General features: G+C 38.8%; 1 protein-coding gene across 4 annotated transcripts in view; it reads left to right on the top strand.

Moving 5' to 3' along the window:
- The window catches only part of LOC126278568 (protein unc-80 homolog), a 953,735-nt gene that overhangs the window by 411,743 nt on the left and 520,049 nt on the right, over positions 1 to 21,943 (top strand). For all 4 annotated transcript variants that reach the window (XM_049978772.1, XM_049978771.1, XM_049978773.1 and 1 more), the window contains one exon: positions 16,006 to 16,197. In XM_049978772.1, coding sequence (XP_049834729.1) covers positions 16,006 to 16,197 — 192 coding nt within the window. The remainder of the gene's footprint in view (positions 1 to 16,005; positions 16,198 to 21,943) is intronic.

Below are 21,943 nucleotides of genomic sequence, written 5' to 3'. Positions count from 1 at the left end.
TACATATGTATACCGAAATGGAAAAAATACAATGTTGTCATTGGAGGGAATATCAATTCAAGTTTTGATGTCCTGCAGGACAGAAAAACTGTGACAGAGCCCAAAAATGTGATTCGACAATTTAACCTGTACTATGTTAACTGCAAACCTACCGGAGGCTCATCCTGTCTAGACAATATATTTACAAATATTAAGAGAACTTGTATGTCCACTGATGTAATTAGTTTCCCTTTCTCAGACCATGATGCAGTATATCTTAGTCTTAATAATGTAACTTCGGACTGTGCCAAACCAGAATCTAAAACTGTGATTAGTAGACCAGTGAGCAGAGAGAGGATGGATAGGTTTAGACAGGCCCTCACTTATTTCAGTTGGGACACATGTTTTATTAGGCTTCAACACTGTTCAGCTGATATTGTATTCACAAAGTTTTTCTCTGTCTTTTTAAATGTATTTGAAAATAATATCCCTCTAAAAATGTACTGTGAATATTAGTAGTAATTACAAAAAAAGGAAAACGAAGGAATGGTATACTCCACAGTTAGGGCAACTGAAAAATACTGTTATGCTGTACAAAACCAGTAAATCAGAACTGTATAAAGACCTGTATGCTAAAGCTAAATGCAAGTATAGGAAGGCAATAAATGAAGCAAAGAAACTGCATTACATAGTAAACATTGAAAAATCTAACAATAAATGCAAGAAGGCCTGGAGTGTAATAAACTCTATTGCACGCACTAAACACAAAGAGGAAATTGCCATTACCCCAGAAGAATTTAATAAATATTGCTTTCAGTCCATTGAAGAAATTAGTAGTTCAATAATCAAACCACCTGAAAATGCACTTAGTATTATGGACAGCTGCTTTGAAAAGCTTCCCCCAAGCACCTTCACTTTCACAGAAGTGAGTCCAAATAATATCCTAAAAATAGTGAAAAATTTCAAACTTTCAGTTAGTGTTGATTCCTGTGATATGTCATGTAATTTGTTGAAAGATGTTATTGATTGTGTGATTTATCCTGTAACCTTTTGTGTTAACAAATACCTAGTGGAAAGTATGTTCCCCGACATACTAAAAATTTCTAGAGTTGTGCCCATATACAAAAAAGGGAAAAAGAACTGTCCCGCTAGTTACAGATCTATATCCATAACCCCAGTTTTTTCAAAAATCTTAGAAACGATTATGTATGAACAAGTTAGTGCCTACTTGGGTAAACTAAATATAATTAGTGATAAACAGTTTGGATTTAGGAAAGGTAAATCCACAACGGATGCAGTGGACTCCCTCGTAAAATTAGTCCTAGATGTGTTCGAGGCTAGGGACTATGCTCAAGCTACATTTTGTGACCTGAGCAGAGCCTTTGACTGTGTAGAGCATGACACTGTGCTGAATGAGATAGTTTACTATGGTTTCGATGACAACAGTATAAATATCTTCAGGTCTTTTCTAGAGAACCGTCAACAAGTTGTGTGCATTGGTATGGAGAAATCAAATTTGGTTAATGTTAGGTATGGAGTGCCCCAGGGGTCAGTGCTTGGACCTTTACCTTTTATACTAATGATTAATGACCTGCCCTTATTCATAAATTCTCATACAGTATTGTATGCTGATGACACAACTTTTCTACGTAAAACCTCTGATCTAGGTATACTGAAAACACTGACCGAAAATACCCTTGCTCAGTCCTCTTTATGGTTCAAACCTAATGGCTTCTTGCTAAATGAAAACAAAACCCAGACACTTTACTTTAGCCTCACAGAGATTCCTAACTACCGGAAATTAGAAACTGTTAAATTTTTAGGTGTTACTATTGACAATAAATTGACGTGGGAACCACACATTAAAAATATATTGGCTAGGCTTTCAAGAGTTATTTATCTAATTAGAAATTTAAAAAAACATGTTCCCAATGACTATGTGAGATCAGCATATTTTGCCTTCCCTCCAAAGCATCATCTCTTATGGAATTTTACTGTGGGCTAGTAGCTGTCATGTAAATGACATTTTACTTTTACAAAAGAAAGTAGTAAGAATAATAACAGATTCTAATAAAACAGAACATTGTAAACCTCTGTTTAGCAAAATTGCAATGTCTTACAGTAGTAAACTTATTCATCTACAATGTTTTAATGCACATTAGAAACAATGTGTCTAATTTTGTGTTGAGAAGTGATATTCATAGCCATAATACTAGAAACAGAACATCTGTAGATGTACCAAATCATTGATGATTAAAATCGCATAACTCTTACCTAGTTCTCGGACTAAGGATGTTTAATAGACTAAGTGCTGACTTTAAAGAACTGCCTGTAAATATCTTTAAAGCTAAACTATACAAGCTACTAGTGAACAATCCATTTTATACCATTGATGAATTCTTTGAAGATGAAGATACTGAATTCTAACGTGTACCTATTTTATGTTAACCAATTTACATCAATATAGTAGTTTATATAGAAATATACGCTCTTGACTTTGTCTATTGCTGTAATCAGCTGAACGACAATAAAATTATTATTATTATTATTATTAATGTCTCTTGTACGTGATGTCTCCGTCAGGAGAATCCTCGTCGTATCTAGAAATAAACTTTTCGCAGACAAAAGGGGACGGGGCAGACTGGAATAAGGCCGAACGGATGAATGCCAATCGTTGTCTGGTTATGTGGTTGATTCGGCTTGCGAATGATCAGCGTTGTTATGATTACTAGCGAAATCCATAGATTCAGACTACCAGAATGGAAATAAATGACTAACAGGAATAACAGGCTAGAAGGATTACGTATTATCTTCTAGATGTATCCAAGAAAATGAAATTTTGCCAAATTTTTGGCCAGATCGCTACACTAGTAAGGACCAATTGTACAGTCCCCGACTAGCAGTTGCTGAAGTTCTATTCTGAAAGTAACGCAGAAAACGTGTTGTACGAACATGTAACAACGCCTAACTGGAGAATAATCGTGGGATAACTAAACCTGTGATTCTGGCATGATTAGTGAAGTTAATCTGCGAACAAATTTTGACAATGGCAGGAATAGCTACAGAATTGGTGATGACAGGATTGTTTTTTAGAACGAGGAAGGAGAAGATACGGGGACTTCACAAATTATGGAAGAATAAGACGATTCCAAATTTATATAAAAAATTTCGTAATAATACTTTTCGATCTCATGCTTGATAATCTGGCGCTTATGAATGAAATGTGAAACTATGAGTATTTCCTAACACAAAGCTTTTTGCTTGTAGTAGGCCTAATAGGCATTTGGTATTGATACTTCATAAATTACATTCTGTCGTGTGATAACAATGACCATTTGTGCCAAAACTGTCTCGTTTATTTGGTGTGTTACAAAATTGCTACAATATTAGAAAGGCCGATTTTATTTTCTCTAGCAGACAGTGACAAAATAGATGTAATCAGATCGAGAAACAACACCAGTCTTTGGTATTATTTCTATTGACAGCTTTTTCAGTATTTGGTAACGACATTTCTAATTTTCATGTAGCAAAATGTTTGACGAACTTCGATGAGGTAGTAAATTCTTTCACCAGTTGTGACATGATCGCGATTGATTCTTCCAGAGAAAGGAAAGCACGCCATGTAAAGCTGTAGCAAGATTAGAGAGCAAAAATGCTAGGAGCTTTCTTGTTTGTCTCTTGTATTTATTGGTTTTATGTATCCTATATTTAATTTTATGTCACACAAAACAGCAAGTTAGTAGCTAATAGGCAGTAAAGAGTGCAGATTTTCTGAAGAGTTCTTGTTCTCCCGAATACAAATAATCCCATCCGCTATTAATTGCGAAATTTTTTTTAAAGAGGGGCAGACTGTCCAACCGGCCGACTGGGAGCGGGAGAGGCATCACACGACATTTCAATTTCCACCGTCCTGAATATAGACTGATACCATTCATTACAAAATATACACGTTTCAATTCCACAGAGCGAAATACAGTGACATGCGATAGAAGAATACCGTATGAAGAGGCGTGTTACTGCACTTTGGCACACTTAAGACCAAATAACATGTCTTACATTTCCCTGAACACATACGTTTTATGTTTCAGGCTTTTCAGAAAGATGTGCGCTACAAGATGAACAGCAAGAGACTTTCATCTATACAAAGCTTGTGATGTGGGCGAAATGAATTACGAAACATCTTACAAACTTTGTTAACAGTCGTCCTAATTTTAAATAGACTGTTGCCTCCAGTACTCACAGAGTTATCACTGAAGTGTAACATTCTCAGAAGAAGACAAAAACGGTCTCGGGACATAATTTTGCTGAAAACTGGTGGGTTAAAAATTGTGTCTCTGGGCCAATAATTACCTAATTTTAACTTCTTAACTTGCACCATTAGAAGGCAGTACTCACAGAGTTATCACTGAAGTGTAACATTCTCAGAAGAAGACAAAAACGGTCTCGGGACATAATGTTGCTGAAAACTGGTGGGTTAAAAAGTGTGTCTCTGGACCAATAATTACCTAATTTTAACTTCTTAACTTGCGCCATTAGAAGGCAAACAGCAACAAAACATTTCCTCAAATCCAGTGTCTTTCCACTTTGACTGTCGAGAATTCACAGATTCTGTAGTAATTTCTGTGGTGTAAACGTAAAAACGATTTGTTTCGTCTGCAATATATTGCAACAGTTCTTGAGTCATAAATATTGCAAAAAATTAAATAATGCTTGGGTCAGTATCTAATTGACATTTGTGTCCTGAACTCAAGTCATCGAAGTAATGGTTTAAAGCTGGAAATCGGTTTCTTTCCAGTCAGATGTGTCACTTAAGTGTGCTGTTTTCTGAACCATTTCACTGTCACTTTCTGATTCCTCGAATTATCAGGAACTGCAGACTGTAATTCTTGCTGTACCCTCTGAAGTAGAGGGCTGAGGACTAGAGCTTTGAAAATCTGTTGAAGACTCGTTAGCAATGTCAGATAATTCACACACACTGTCGCTCTTAGAGAGCATACCCAGGATTTCTGTATCTGTGCAATCATGGCGACGTGACGTTACTCACATAGAAAACAAGAAAACTGATGAAAGTATAGGAATCTATGTCGAATTCTGCAAAGATCGAACACAGCAACAAAGATGTATGCACTCTTGAACTACATAGACCACTGAACAGCTACTAGAAGAGCAGGACGGAAAGACAGCTCTGCATGTATACACGTCCGTAGTGCTCAGGTAGCTGTGACTCAGCGTGCCTAAACTCATCCCTAGCGGTGGGAAGGCTGGTGGCACGGGACATGTAAACACATCCTCGTGCTGTAGGGCAGACCCAAGGCCGCTTGTATACACCTTTTTTGACATTTGTTGCACGCTAATCATAAATACTGCAAATGAAAATAATTTTCATGTATTCCAAAAAATATCTTCTGAAAAAAATTGAAAATTTGTAACATAGTTCCTTTTTCTAGCAACAAAGGAATTTACCACTTTTTGCGAGCATAACACATTGAAAATTACATATTTCTGGTCTAAAACTCAATAAATTAAATAATGAACAATAATCTTCAAATGAACATGAAAACAGCTACTTTGTAGAATTCAAAGTTCTGGATAGTTCATAATTTATCATAGTGAGCTATCACTTGTAGTCGGTCATTTCAATATCTCCTCATAAAAAAATCTCAGTATCTTCTCCATGGATGTACTTAACCAGTTTCTGAGTATCTTCAGTTTTCTTTTTATTGATTCTAGCCGTTTTTCCATCATGTAGCCTTTGGAGCCCAATTTGAAATGAAGCAAGTTTAGTTTTTGCCATATTGAAGGAGTGACTGATACAGCTGTTTATGAAAGGATAGGCAGTCACGTCTCCTGGTTTCATTGCTTCGTAACGAAATTCTTTGAACATTGTCACCAAAAAAAATTATTTTTCTTATCTGAAATGGGCAGATATTCCACTACCTGATGTGCCACATAATTACTATGTTCTGTATAATGTAGAAGGGGTCTCAAAAGTATCATGAATGTCTTCCCTGCAGGTGTGTGAGGTGGTAACAGGTGTTTCTGCTATCTGCCTCTCCAATACACCGTATTGAAACAGTTGGCCAAACACTGTTGTTGGTTGACAGTTGGTCAACAGATTTCAGATTTAAAGCAATGAGTACAGTGGCAGGAGAACAGTCTCGGTCATCGCTGTACCTGTAGGAGAGGAATCAGTTACTTTTGGTTGCCAACACACATATACAGAGTGGTCAGAATATGTCTGAAACACTTGCAGGGATATTGGAAGATAGGTTGTACTGAGACACAAATGTTAAGAAAAAAATTTGATACATTGCACTGTTTCAGAGTTTTTAGCATTGAAATTAGCCAATTGGCATGTTGTGAACTCACATTGAAGTGTCTTGCCAAGAGCAGTGTTGTCCAGCGAGTGCTTTGTTTGGTTAGTTCAAACTTAAATTGATCCACATGATGACCTGATTGGCTAATTTTAGTGCTAAATCACTCAGATATTGCCAAACATATCGAATTTTTTTCTTAACGTGTCTCAGTATAACCTGCTTTGCAACATCCCTACAAGCATTTCAGACATTTTCTGACCACCCTGTATATTGCTTTCAAGCTGTTATCATTCAAGAATCAGTGATTCACAGTGATTTCTGTTGAAAATTGGCACTGACATCCGGTTTTTATGGATACATGGTTAGCGGAAAATTCCTAGCAGTCACTCTAGTTGCCATTATGTTTTTTTTTCCTGACACATTTTTATATTTCTTAGATTCTGGTATCTTATCTAGCCTAAGAAATATTATTTCCCCTGAAGACACAGTTCTGTTGTGGCTTGCTTTTCTGCTTCATTTATATAATTCACTAAAATTTCCTTCTTCATACTGATGACCCACATGTTCTGTTTCTTATCCATTTCTCACTTGTCATTGTGTATGTACTTCATCAGCCTTCACTTCTCCGACTCTTATAACTGAATTACCTACTATTTTTATTCCTACAGTGTTCATAATGCTCGTAGTAACTGTACTTCTATAAGTACATCCCAAATCAGAAATAAGTTTACCACTTTTAATAATTCTTGTTTTGTGAATATGGCTTTCCTTTAATTAATTTCCGGTTTGTCTGTGTAGAGAATTATTTCTTTTCATGCCTGAAAAGAATATGTCTCAGAGTTAATGTCGAGGGTGCGAGGATGCCACATTCTGCCATCGTTATGATCTTGATATGTATTCCACAGTTCACAAATACTAAGCCTTTTGCATAAGATATCATCTACAGCTTTGGCAGGTCCATTGTGCATGAACTATTAGGCTAGAAATGGTTGACATGTAGCCATGATGTAGGAAAAACAACTCTCACAGTAATATTTTCCACATGTGCTTGTCTTAAGTACCTTTAATGTGCAGGTCCCTTCACCTAAAAGCAAACTTTTAATTTTTTGTGACATTGGTCACATGAAACTAGGTTCCAACAGAAAAAATCATGTTTTGTATAACACATCATCTCCTTGTTGTGTTTTGCATTAACAACTGGTATGTCCTTGATGTTAAAGGTAAATGGGTAGAAGGTGGCCAAAGGATCTGTCACTGTTGCAATCTGACATGCAAGTGAAAGACACAAATGCACTTTGAATGAATATATTGTAGTCAACTTATTCTGAAGAACTGCTACACTGTTGACAACTTGTTATAGTTGTGGCTAGCAATAAGCAGATGTCTGCCACAGGCATGCATCAATATACACTGAATGTTTGCCAGTAGAACTAACTATCAACAACTAGGATTAATGTTTGGCACCAACTAGCATCATGGAACTATCACTAGAAGCGTGGAAGTACAAATAGAAGTAGAAGAGACTGTCACCCAGGTAGCCGCTAGTAACACAGTATTGGTGGTCTTCCTTGATTGGCGGCCTGGAGGTCCTGCATTGACAGTGATGTTCAAAGCATTTCTCGAAAGTGCCTACAGGAATCTTTGAATTGCGAGCTCTGGCAGTATCAATCACCTGTGACCCTCCACTCCCTCCACAGGAGCTGAAACTGTGGCTGTTGCTTATCTTCTATACTGTAATGCAGTCATCCCAGAACACAGGCCAAGAAATGAGATGGAGGGTGTGCCCCTGCGTCCAGTAATGGTATGAGGTCTTTTGATGGTGGAACTGCAACACTATCTTGAAGTTATGTGGCGTCTCCTTGGCTGCCTCAGAATGGAGGCTACCATCACCTTTGGATGTCTGCTGTCCACTTGGCAACAGATGAGGCATAGGGTCCGGGTCCCTTGATTCAGGGCCAGGCACTGATGATGCAGAGCCCCAAGTAGCTGGAGGTGATGCAGGCTGCATCATCTGGACAGCCCACAAATCTGAGAACAGAGATTCAGCAGCAGGATCATGCAGTTTATAGCTGTCTTGTTGATTCGTGTGCTGCTGCCCTACTCTGCTTGGACCCTATTTCAAAAACAAGCAGTTGCCAAGCAACTTTACGACAGTGTCCGATTCCCTAATCTGAAAAAACTGTGTGTTAGGTTTATACAATGGTTCAAATAGCTCTGAGCACTATGGGACTTATCATCTGTGGTCACCAGTCCCCTAGAACTTAGAACTACTTAAACCTAACAACCCTAAGGACATCGCACACATCCATGCCCAAGGTAGGATTCGAACCTGCGACCATAGCAGTCGTGCGGTTCTGGACTGCGCGCCTAGAGCCGCTAGACCACCACGGCTGGCATTTATACATTACCTGAGTGGATTGAGTAGACACTGATTGCTGGGGTGGCTGCAGTAATTCGAGCAGCAACGTCCAGCGGCATCATCCGTGAAGCAACTTGGTGGGTGATGCACCATTGCGAGGCTGGGAGTGGTAGGATGATAAGAAGAGCAGCAAATTTTGGTTCCCCACCTCTTGGGTGTGTAGTTTATCCATCTGCTGTCTTAAAGTGCGAAGAAAATATTCCATTTCTCCACTGGATTGTAGATGAAAAGGCATGTTTATGATGTGACTAATCCCATGTGCTGTACAGAAGTCTTCGAATTCTGGAGACACAAATTGAGGGACCCTGATAAAACCTCATGGCAATATATGGATTGCAAGGCTTGAAGAGTGTATGGGAACCACAAGAAGAGGGGCTGCCTGGTATTCTGCACAAGCATGGTACTGAGCCATCATCTGCTGTATTTGTGAGTCCATGTCAAACCATGTGCAATGTTGGTGAGCTAATTGTTTGGTGCAGACCATACCCAAGTGATCCTGATAAACCAAACGAAGAACATATATCTGGAGGACCTGTAGAATCATTGCAAGTGATTGTTCAGATTCAGTATGTAGCAATAAGAGACTTCATACCACCAACAAGTTGTGCCAATATGGACAGTATCGGTGAACCATCATGCCAAAATTTTGTTTCACAGTGTGGGACCAACCAGTGCAGATGTGCCTGGGCAATCTTTCGGTGATCTAATGGAAACAAGTCCAGCATATCTGAGTCCTGTGCGCCAACGTGGCAAGAAGATGCTTCTGTTGTGTCAAAGTTTGTGTCCTGTCCCAAGCGAAGATGGGAAATCTTGCCTGGGTTGGCATGCATGGATGCAGCCCTGTATGTTATGTCATATTGGTCGTGTAATAAGGTGAGAGTCCAGCATTGAAGTTTCTGCACAGTGTCATTCAGAATTGGCTTGACAGGGTTGAAAAGGACTGCAAAGGCTTGTGTTAGGTGACCAAGAAGAATTTTCTTCCATACAAATATGAAATTTTGTCAGCAAAAGCCTCCTCTATTTGTCAATAGTTGCTCTGAGATTTGTTAAGCAATTTGGAGGCGAAGGCTATTGGTGTGTCAACAGAACCAATTCTGTGTGAGAGTACATTGTGAATGCCATACGAAGAGCCATCCACAGCCAGGACTATGGGTATGGAAGAATCAAAATGAACTACATAACTATCACTGAGCAAAGCGTATTTGAGTTGTGGCACATTCCTGGGACCACACAAAAGGTACATTCTTGCAGTGAATACAGTGCAATGGTTTCACAATCAGAAATGCATTCTTAATGAAGTGGATGTAATATGCCAGCTTCCCAAGTATTGACTGCAGTTCAGCAATATTCTTTGGAGATTTGAGGTCACAAATGGCCTGCAAGTCTGACTGTGTCAGATGAACACCCTAAGAATTAATTATGTGCCCCAAGGACTCAATCTGTTTTGAGTAGCACTAAAACAAGGTGTGCATATTACTAAGGTGTTTGTCTGCTTTACAATCTGATACCACTATATCATCTAAATAATTTGTGCATGAAGTCACAGATACAGTTGATTATTCCAAATAGTGCTGCAAAATTGCTGTTGCAGATGCGCTGCTGAAAGGCAAACAAAGGAATCTGAGGAGTCCCCTGTGTGTAGTAATGGCAAACAGTTGTTTTCACTCATCATTTAAGGGGATCTGGAAGTTGACATTGTGTAAATCAATCTTAGAGAAGTAATGACCAGCTCCCAGATGGTCCATAAGTTCGTCAGGTTGAGGCAGAGGAAATGAATCAGTCATTATTTGGGAGCTGACTGTTGCCTTAAAGTCTGCATAAATATGCAATTTAACTCAAGGCTTCTTGACAATGTTAATGGAGATGCCCACTGTGATGGGTACAATAATGGCACGGTCCAGCCGTTGTGAAAGATCCTGAGTAACCTGTTCACGGAGTGCATGTGGTACAGCACGTGCCCTGAAGAAACAAGACTGTGTGTTGTCTTTCATGTCATGGTCAAATGTGCTACATAATTAGAAGCTATGCGCAAGCCATCAGTAAACAATTCTTCGAATTCAGTACACAACTGAGCAACACTGTCCTTCGAATCAAAATGAGTAGTAACTGACAGCACATTATCTACCACAAGGAAACCAAACAAATGAAGGCCAAATATACACTGCTCAGCCAGAACATCCCACATCTGGCATGATAACACTGGAAATGCATCATGGCAAGGAAGCAACAAGGCCTTAGTTGGTCACTGGAGGAATTGGCACCACTTCTGGCACAAACAGGTCACATAATTCTCATAAATTCCAAGTAGGGAGCCATGAGCTCTGATGCCATGTCAATCACATCCCAGATGTCTTGTTGAAAAATGCCACTTACATTGGGAAACATGATCGTCATGGAGGGGTGTACGTGGTCTGCAACCAGTGTACAATACTCCTTGGCTGTCATGGTGCCACATCTGGTGTTGTTTCACCTTGGTTCCGCCATGTGTTGAAGACATGGCAGTTTATGTGACTGGCTATGCTGAGCCTGAGTTAGCTACTGTGTACTTGACTTGGAAGGGGCTATTTACATGGCGATGTAGTGCTGTTGCTAGATGCTACAGTACAAATGTTGACTGTTTGAAAATTGTCTACGGCACTGTTACATGTGTCTTGATGTACAATAATTTTAAAAACTTGATGCAAGAAAGAGTCAGCATACTTGAAAATCTTTCCCCCTATTCTGTGTTCAACCACATTCTTAGCAATGGTGTCATATATCATGGGGTCACTATAATAGTGCTGCATCCTTGAGCCCCCAATTAGAGAATGTACCCTTGTCCGGTTAATGGCTGATGCTACAGTTCACACTTTATTAATAATTATAGTACAGAGTTACATCACCAGTTACGGTTACATTTTCAGCAAGTATACCAAGTCCTTTCATCCATACATGTATTTTTTCATCATTACTAACGTGACGAGAAGAGCGGGTATACAGTGCAAAAGGCATATCACTATATACATAACTAGGTCTTGAAAACAAAGATTCCAAGACTTACCAAGCGGGAAAGCGCCGGCAGACAGGCACAATGAACAAAACACACAAACATGCACACAGAATTACTAGCTTTCGTAACCGATGGTTGCTTCTTCAGGAAGGAGAGGGAAAGACGAAAGGATGTGGGTTTTAAGGGAGAGGGTAAGGAGTCATTCCAATCCAGGGAGCAGAAAGACTTCCCTTAGGGTGAAAAAAAGGACAGGTGTACACTTGCACACACACACACACACACACATATCCATCCGCCTGTCTGCCGGCGGTTTCCCGCTTGGTAAGTCTTGGAATCTTTGTTTTTAATATATTTTCCCCACGTGGAAGTTTCTTTCTATTTTATTTATAACTAAGTCTTGATTGGGATTTAGCATCTATTCCACAATGCCAGGTCTTGTAGGTGATGACATCTCGGTCGGCGAATGATTCCAATCCAGGTAGAGAAGCATTCTCACATCCTTACGCAACCCGCTTGGCTCGGCCCCAGGCCGACGCACCAGCAGACGCGCACACCTAGAACAACTAGTGTGCACGTACGGGATAACGCTTGCCTGATGGTGCCTGCAGAGCCTGATATTTAAACTTAAACTGCCTAATAAGCGCTTTCAAATGTGTCACTGATTGTCTATATAAGTTTGTCCTGATTGCTTCTTTAGTCTGAATTAAACCTGGCAACCACCACCCCAACGTTCTCATCATAATATTTATTTAAAACTTGGATTAAATCCTCTCAGTTCACAAGTTCTGGCTGGGAAGTGGGGAATAGTTTGGAGCAGAATCGATAGACTGACGCACCAGCCTTTGGTAAGAAAAAGATTGTTTAACAGTACCTGGTACTTGTTGTACATATAGATGAGCTTCAAACTGAGCCAAGTACTCAACTTAATTCTCTTCATCCTCTTCAAATGGCCAAAATAGAGGCACCAATGATGGCTGCATAAATTGTGGTGCTGCCATAGTTGATGACATCTGATTGGAAGTCTCATTGGTTTCCATCTGTATTTGAATGAAGTCCTTCATCATCTCAGTAAGCTGCTTCATTTGTTGCATCTCTAACTAAAGAGTCTGTGTTAGATTGAACATCAGTGCCAAAGGCGCTTGCAATTGTGGCACTGCTAATTGCAAGATAGGCGTGTGTTTGGCGTGAGGCAGTCGGTTAGCCATAGCAAAGCAAAAAATGCTAAAGCTATATCAATATACAGAGCACAAACAAGTAAACTGAGCAAAAGTGGTAAGCACGGACTGAAATGCCCACAAGCAGAAATAGTAGAAGCACAAACAGAAATGTCAAATAAGTTATAAGAAGAATAGGTGACAAAGGAAGGAAAATGATGTGGGGTCGTTGGTCCAACAGTCTGTCGCTAGATGTTCTGTTGCGCATCAACAAGCGTTATGTCCCCGTTGCTAATGATAAATGGGTGGAAGATGGTCAGAGGATCTTTCACTGTAGGAAACTGGACAGGCAAACAAAAGATTAGTTGACACAGATGCATTTTGAATAAATATATTGTACTTGCCTTATAATGAAGAACTGCTACACTGTTGACAACTTGTTACAGCCATGGCTAGCAATAAGCAGAGACCTGACATGGGCAGACATCTATACGCCCTGAATATTTGCTAGTAGAGCTAACTGTCAACAACTTGGAGCAATAATGTTCAGCAACCAATTAGCAACATGTAATGCTCACTAGAAGCATAGAACTACTAGTAGAAGTAGAAGCTGAGACTGTTGCTCACATGACTGCCACTTGTAACATCATCCTGGTGGTTTATCTCTGTTGGTGGCCTGGGGGTTCTATGATACTACACTTCTTGATTATCCAATTAGGAAAGCTGTTATTTTTGCTTGATGTATTTCTATGTAGGTTTACATGCTGTAATGATCTGGTAGAAAGAAATTAACCTGTTGCTGTAAATTATTCAGGCTATTCAGGTTGATTTACCTGGGCATATGAGTCAAAGCCAGTTATATTGCTTCATTGTTTTCTGGCATACAACACTAACTGCATATGGCATATTACTCTTCAAAATGTATTCACTACTTTAAAACAGACAAAATAATCTGAACATTGTCTGTAGGATGGTTGTAGTAAAATGAGAACAGAAATATGTCTTTTTCTCTCTATGATACTCTTTGTTTCCAAAAATAGTAACATAACCTCTATCATTTGTGCAATAGTCAATCTTCCTTTATTCATCATTATTACAAATTTGGCACATATGTTCATGAGTTTATGATATTATATGTGCACTATGAAAGTCTAATACATGAATAGTACGAATTAATAAGAAAACAAAATTGGATGGCATTTCATGTGATTTTCTGTTTGAGCTTAACCTGAAGTCATATGTAATTACTGCTACAGATATATTGAATTATGAGAATGTTGTAATGTACTCGTGTTACAGCAAATAATTTTCACTGTAACATAATGCTTCATCCTTACATGACATACATTTGCCTTGTACACCATTCACATTTGTAGGCCTGTAGGCAAGTTTATGATATTATATGTGCACTATGAAAGTCTAATACATGAATAGTACGAATTAATAAGAAAACAAAATTGGATGGCATTTCATGTGATTTTCTGTTTGAGCTTAACCTGAAGTCATATGTAATTACTGCTACAGATATATTGAATTATGAGAATGTTGTAATGTACTCGTGTTACAGCAAATAATTTTCACTGTAACATAATGCTTCATCCTTACATGACATACATTTGCCTTGTACACCATTCACATTTGTAGGCCTGTAGGCAAGTGTAGTTACTAGCAGCCTTAACAGTTTTGCCAGATAATAGGGGATATTTGTTTGCAGCAATTTTAAATTTCAATTGTTCTCTTAATTCAGCTGATTCATTTTACACAAGAAACTTTTAGTGCAAACAACACCAACAGTGTATGTTGAAAGTGACCACCATTCATCCCTTTTCACTTTTGGGCTCTGGTCAGCAAGTTACTGAAGGTGGATCAAAGCTGGACTTCTGGAATTGCTGCAATCTCATCCAAAATGCTCTGCTGCAGTTCTTGAAGACCATGAGGGTGGTTCTGATACACCTTAGACTTGAGGGCTCCCACACAAAGTAATTGCACACTAACAGATCAGATGACATGGGTGGCCAGCTAGAGCCACAGCCAGACTGGCCTCTACTAACTACTCTGACAGGTGTGAAGATTGTGTAAATGTTCTCAAAGGTTTGGCCAACGGTATGGGTGGTTGCTCCATCCTGTTGGAAGTAACTGTAGGTCTTTTCCTCCTCAGTTAATGCAGCCACAGATGATTTCAAAATGTTGGCGGTGTCAGTCAGTACGTGATGGAAAAAGATGGGACCAATAATGCAGAGTGTAGACACTGCAAATCAAACTCCAACCTTCTTATCATGCAATAGTGTTTTGTGGAAGTTATACTGTTCTTGAGAACAGGTAATTCTGTGAGTTGACATATCCACTCAGGTAAAACCCGACTTCATTCAACATAAAGAACATATCCATGTTCAAGCCATTCATTGTTATCTCAGTAAACAACCACTCACAAAATTGGAGACACTGAGGAGCATCTGCTGATTTTAATGCATGAACAACAGACACATGATAGTGTTGCATGTGCAGGTCCAGGTGGAGTATTTGTTTGCACAATTGAAGTGATATACTAGTTTCTTGCAACAGGCATCGGGTTGATTCGGTAGGACTCTGAAGCATTTTCTGGTTAACAGCAGCCACATGCTGTGTGGGCATGTTTCGAAATGTTTTTTGACTTGTTCAAAACAGATCCTGCCTGCTGCCATTTTCAGAGGAAGCATTGCATGGCATTCTTTGCTGGCACTTTGACATCATTAAACTTCTCAGCAAACAACTGACCATACTGTTTCCACAACTTTGTTGTCATGTAACTCTCCACAACAAATACCCACTGCACCACTGTGAGTACCATCATCCCCTTTGCACTGCTCCAGTTACACTGACTCAGTGCAGATCGGTTTGAATCACATGGTGGGTGTATACGTGGTGTATGTGTCAGGGTGTGGTTATATGTATACCTTCATGTCCAATCATTTCCACTCATCCACACCACTTTTATTTGCCCCAGCCTGTGTATAATTTTAAGCAATCCATCCCTTTTTATTATAACTGTGCCAGAAGATACAGAAAATAAATGTTAAATTCTGGATGTGGGCTTTATATTTGTGTACCAGTTAATTGTCTTTGTAATATAAGTATGTTACAGAGAACATTTTTGTATCATTCAAACAGGGTTCTGTTGACAGTCAGCTTGATGCTATAAGCTTGCAAGGAAGTTTGTTGAACCAAGAACGTAAACCAAGTTTAACCCGTTCTCAGACAGATTCAAATATAACCTATGCTGGTGAGGAAGTTCCTGAGGCTCAAGGATCTGCATGTTATATCACAAAAGAAGGAAACATAGACTACCGAGTAGTCTTACAGGTAATTTGTACATATTTGGAACCATGCCAGAGATTATTTCTGACCGTAAGTTTTTCCATACTAGAAAAGTGGCAATTGAGTCTGAAACTTTAAACTAATAATGATAAACACAACAGCTCCAGTTGTAACCGATTTATTTGTTGACAGATCATGAAGGGAAACATGCCTTTTCATGCTTTGTTGTGCAAACCAGTAGTAAGTTTCTCCATAGTGGGACATGGTGATTTGACCTGTCATCATGCAGATAAATTGCAACTATTGCTGTTGTATTCATCTGTAGGTCAATTAGTTTTCACAGTTTTAAGATTGCATTCAATATGAAACAAAGGCTTTAACAGCAGATGGTAACTACACCAATCTTACACAAACCTTTGTGCTTGGTACTGATTGGTGATACAAATAATGAAGTATTCTGTGTGGTAGTTTAGTGTTCTTTTGCTTTTGAGTGTAATCTCCTATTACAAAAACATTTTTCTTTCACATTTTTCTGTTTGTTGGTTGTTTTTATGTATCACAATGTTCTTTGGAGCATAAGTCACGCATTTGGTAAGTATTGGCAGTTAAATGTAACTAAAGGCTTAGCCTGTCCTTACATCCACTTGAGCCCTGTAACATTAGTATGTACTGATTATCCGTTCACCTCAACATAGCACTGACAATGAGGACAGGGTGTGGATTCATCCAGCTCTGAGAGCTAATCCAGCAATAACATGGCTACTGACAGCACATTCCAAACCACACAGTACTAAATATATGGAGTAATATGTAAGCCCCCCAATAATGCCCATTTTCTTTTTCTTGTATTGTAAACACCTATGGTATTGTCTAGTTGAACTTCAAAAACAGGTATAAAATGGCTGTCCTCCAACTGAACATTATGGACAACATGAATGTCTGTAGTCTTCCCAAATGACTACATATCCCTTCCTGAAATAAAGTAACTAGCTGAATTATATTGACTAACAATAACAAGATGTTTAGCATATAAATTGGGAGAGAAGGTATGCAGTTCTGATATTTGGAAGCATCTAGAGGTAGAAATAAACCACTGAGTTTTCTTGTATGCCTATGCTTAACCTTGATCACATGTTCACTTAAAATGTATGTATAAGGTCTGTTCAAAAAATTCTGGACTTTTGTCCACAAATTTTTTCTACATTTAACTTTTACTTATTGTGCATAGTCTCCTTCAAAATACTCTCTTCCACAATTGATACACCACTTCCAATCACCAAGGAGGCCTGACCTACCCCGTAAGGGGACTCCTGGCCAATGACGCCAAATGCTCATTTCCATTTTTCAATGCTACTTCCACTTTCAGATGCAGTTTTGTTGCACCTCTTGCTGGATCATTTGAAGTACCATCGGCGAAACTTTTGTCTCATCTATCATTGGAAATCTTCATCCTTTCAGTGGAGTTTCCAACTTTGGAAATAACAAAAAATTGGGCAAGGGGCAATATCTGGAGAGGTCATAGGATGAGGCAGCACATTGATTTTGTTTTTTGTGCAATAGTCGTGCAGCAACAGGGATGAGTGCGTGGATGCATTATCTTGGTGCAAGAACCATGTTTTGTGTCACCACATTTCAAATCATTTCCTCCTCACATTTTCTCACAGGCATTGCAACACATCCTGAGAGTACCATCAATTAACAGTTTGTCCCTGTGGCACAAATTCATGATGAACTAATCCTTCAAAGTCAAAAAAAGAAAACTATCAGAATGGCTTTGACATTTGACCTGACCTATTTTTCTAGTTGTGAAGAACCTTTCCTGATCCATTGAGAAGACTGAACATTGATCTCAATCTGATAGCTATAGACCCATATAGCATCACTAGTTATGATTCTCTTAAGGAACATCTTGTTTTCAATTGTGTGATACAAAGCTCTTCACAGATTGCAAGGCAAAGGTCTTTCTAGCCTTGACTCATGAGCTGTGGGACGAACTTGGCTGTAACACAATGCATTCCAAGTTGATGTGTCTGGATTTCATGACATGATCCAATTGAAATGTTACTTTCTTCTGCAATCTCTCAGACAGTCAATCTATGATTGGCATGCACAATTTCGTTGACATTCCTGACATGAGTGTCATCGGTAGACGTCGAAGGACGTCCTGAATGAAGGTCATCTTTAATGTCTGTCTGGCCATTTTAAAACCTTGTGAGCCATTCATAACACTGGGTATGGTGTAAGCACTCCTAACTGTAGGCTTCCTGCAGCATTTGGTGTGTCTTTGTAAAGGTTGCTCTGTTGTTCATTTCTGATTTATCCTGGCAAGATTAGGATCACAAAGCCCTTTCTTATACATAACTAGGCATTTTACATAATGTTTCTTTGCATTTATTGAAACATATGTTATTAGAGGTCTTACCTTTGGCATAGGCACCTTACTCTGAGAAATGTTTATGACAGAAATAGTAAAAAATGGAACAGCTATAATCAAGAGAAAAAATCAATTTGTTTGTGCATAGTAGAATAACAGATAGATTTATAGGGTGGGCTATAATGTAGCAGTGCATATCATATAAAAGCTTGGAGAGGGAGAGTAATATGCCAGCATTTGCTATTTTGTTTGATGGAGTAAAGTTTTGGGACAAAAAATTTGAGGATGACTAAAGAAAGACCTGAAGCATTTTTCTTAAATGCAGAAGGGTATTGAACTGTAAATAGAGTTCAAGGTAGATGTCCATATGTGGATAGCAACAAATAGGAAGAAGTGTGAGGCATTTTTGTTTCATAGATGGCCTCAGCTAGAATAGGAAGCGCGTGAGATCTTATATTGAAACTGATTGAAACTGTGAAGAGATGACAGTTAACTACATGCACGATGTGAGGTACTTATGGGAATCCACACTGAGAACCCAATGAAGTTGACACATTGTGTGGAAGTCATGTAGCTAGTCTGACTACATCCTAATTAGGTGTATGAGGCACTGAGAGAATCAAACAAGTGGCTAAAACACGCCAGCATTTACTGTTAGCTGTAACTGTCTAAACTTTTTACTACTTATACCATGTTGGATTGGATTCCCAAAAACGAATAACTGCACAAGCTTCCATTTCTGTGAAAATACATTTCTGTATTCCTGGAGAGCATTGAAACTAGCAAAGGTCTTCCTGCAAGTAGGATAGAGTTTTGTGTCTGGTTGAGATTTTTATCTAAAGTTGCATCCCTAATCTTCACAGTATTCTAGTATAGCACCACGGTACTGTCAACATGAAAAGGGGACTATCAATCACATAAATGAGGACTAATTAATGTGTACTGAGATATTTAAATTATTTGTGTTTAGTTTTAGTCACAGGTTTTGTACCCATGTGAACAAGAAGACAGATTGTCATTCATCTGGACAGTTGCAGTATTCATATATTTTGTTGTGGCACCTAAGGAAATCAGTAAGCTGTCACTAAAAGTATCACATTTATGATGGAACGGTAAAGGTGAGATGTCATAGACATACAAGGAGAGCAACAGAGGGCCCAGAACTGGCCCCCATGCACTCAAAATTGTTTAATAAAGACTTGGCCTCAGGGGTGAACTTAATGTGTAATTGGGTCCTGACAGTAACCAACAGACTGTGTCCCAGAACTAACAGATAACATTAGATGAAACCTTTGCACACTAATACATATGAGGACAAGCTGAAAAGTAATGAATTTTTTAAGTGAAAACTCTTAAAGCTTTTTTTAAAAAATAAAACCGACTTCATGAATATTCTACACTTTATTCTTCATGTCTACCAATTTATTTCCCAACATGGTCACTCTTCCTGCAAACACATTTCTCCTAACGAGAGACCAGTTTACTGATACAATCACTGTAGAATGTTTGACTTTGTTGATGGAGCCACAATCTCACTCATGCTTGCCCCACTTCATCACTATGGAAGTGAAGTCCTCAAAAGCGTTCTTTAAGTTTTAAAAGCACATGAAAATCAAACGGGGCCAAGGAGAGACTGTATGGAGGATGAGCAATAGTAGTGAACCCAAGGCATCGGACTGTTGCAGATGTTGCAGCTCTCATGTGTGGTCCGGCATTGTCATGCTGGAGGAGATGGTCCTCCATGTGTGGATGAACTCTTTGACTTCAGAACTCTATTTGAGCGTGCTGTTTCTTTGGCACTGACATCCTTGTTTTACACACCACCATGTTACATGCTACAGTTCAGAGCCTGCTAGCAGGAGAAGGCTGCAAATATGTAGACATGAAGAATAAAGACATAGAATGTTAAAATAACATTTGTTTTATTTAATAAGGCTTTGAGAGTTTTCACATAAAACATTCAGAGTCATTACTTTTCAGCATGCCCTTGTATATTCTCCAATCATACTCTCATCATTAGAGAAGGATTTAATCATCATATAGTTGGTTGTGATAATTACAGTTTTGTAGATGGTGGATGTCACAAGACATCCTACAAAACAGTACTATATGCTTTTTCTGAAAGGTACTTAGAACAGATTGTTTGGAGGCATTATGAAAATATATTAGATCTAACAACAATAAATAGGTCTAACCTCATTGAGGACTTCTACACCAAAACTGGTATCAGTGACAATAAGACAGTTTATCAACAATGATTTGTAAAGTACAAAGGAGAACTAAAACAATTGGGAAGATTTACGTCTTCAGTAAACTAGTCAAAGAGACAGTGAAAACATAGCTCAAGAGGGTACTTTAAACTTTTAGCTTTGGACAGGAGGAACTGTGCCTCAGATTTAAAGAATCATTGACCTAACTTCTGTTTCTAGTAAACACTTCATAATAGGAGGGATCCTCTGTGCTGTGGAGTCTATGTAAAGGAACAGTAACTAGTGCAGAACACAATACGTGAATAAGTGGTGGTGATGGGGGGGGGGGGGGGGGGGGGGGGGGGGGGGGGGGAGCATATGCTAAATTATACATGTTTGGCTGTCAAAAATGTAACACATTAAGGCTTCAACAACTCCATTAGCAGAATCTTATCAAAAGAACTTTCCTTACATACAGAACATAGATGCCATTACTCCTGCATACTTCGCATGGCTATGTTGTAATGTTTTTCATGTCCAAGCATTTACTACCATTCACGACAATTTGTTGTATGAGGCTTTCATGGTGTTGCAGTTTTAATAAACTTTTTGATAAACCGTCTTTTTGTCACTGATACCAGTTTTAGAGTAGAAGTCCTCAATGAGGTTAGACCTATTTATTGTCATTAGATCTAATATATTTTCATAATGCCTCCAAACAATCTGTTCTAAATACCTTTCAGAGAAAGCATATAGTTCTGTTTTGTAGGATGTCCTGTCACATCCACCATTTACAAACCTGTAATTATCACAAGCACTGTAGTTTTGGTCTGTCACAGTCATTTTAATCCCTGAAATTAAGACAACTAGGAGAAGTTTCTCTACAGTATCTGATGAACCTAATTTTAAAATTGTCATGGTTGTTATCATTCTTTCTACAGACAATAGGTGTACCCCCATTGTCACAGAGTCCACGGATTATCTGGCTAAGGCTACTGTCAACTGACACTTCAGCTTTTAAACTTTACTAGTGGGAACCAATCTCAGATGCCCAACATGACGGCAAAAAGCTCCTCGGAACATTAGGTTTATCCAAATACCTCCCATATGAATCCATCTTCCTCTCCATACTAACAATCCCGCTGTTCACCTACTATCAACTCCACAAAAAACTCCAAAAATCTTACTCCACAGGTCTTGCATCTGGTTCACCAGTTCTGAGTGGTCA

This window comes from Schistocerca gregaria, chromosome 6 (genome assembly GCF_023897955.1).
Source record: "Schistocerca gregaria isolate iqSchGreg1 chromosome 6, iqSchGreg1.2, whole genome shotgun sequence".
NCBI lineage: Eukaryota > Metazoa > Arthropoda > Insecta > Orthoptera > Acrididae > Schistocerca > Schistocerca gregaria.
Note: the sequence above shows the minus strand (reverse complement) of the source record. Positions and strands in the feature narration are given on the sequence as shown.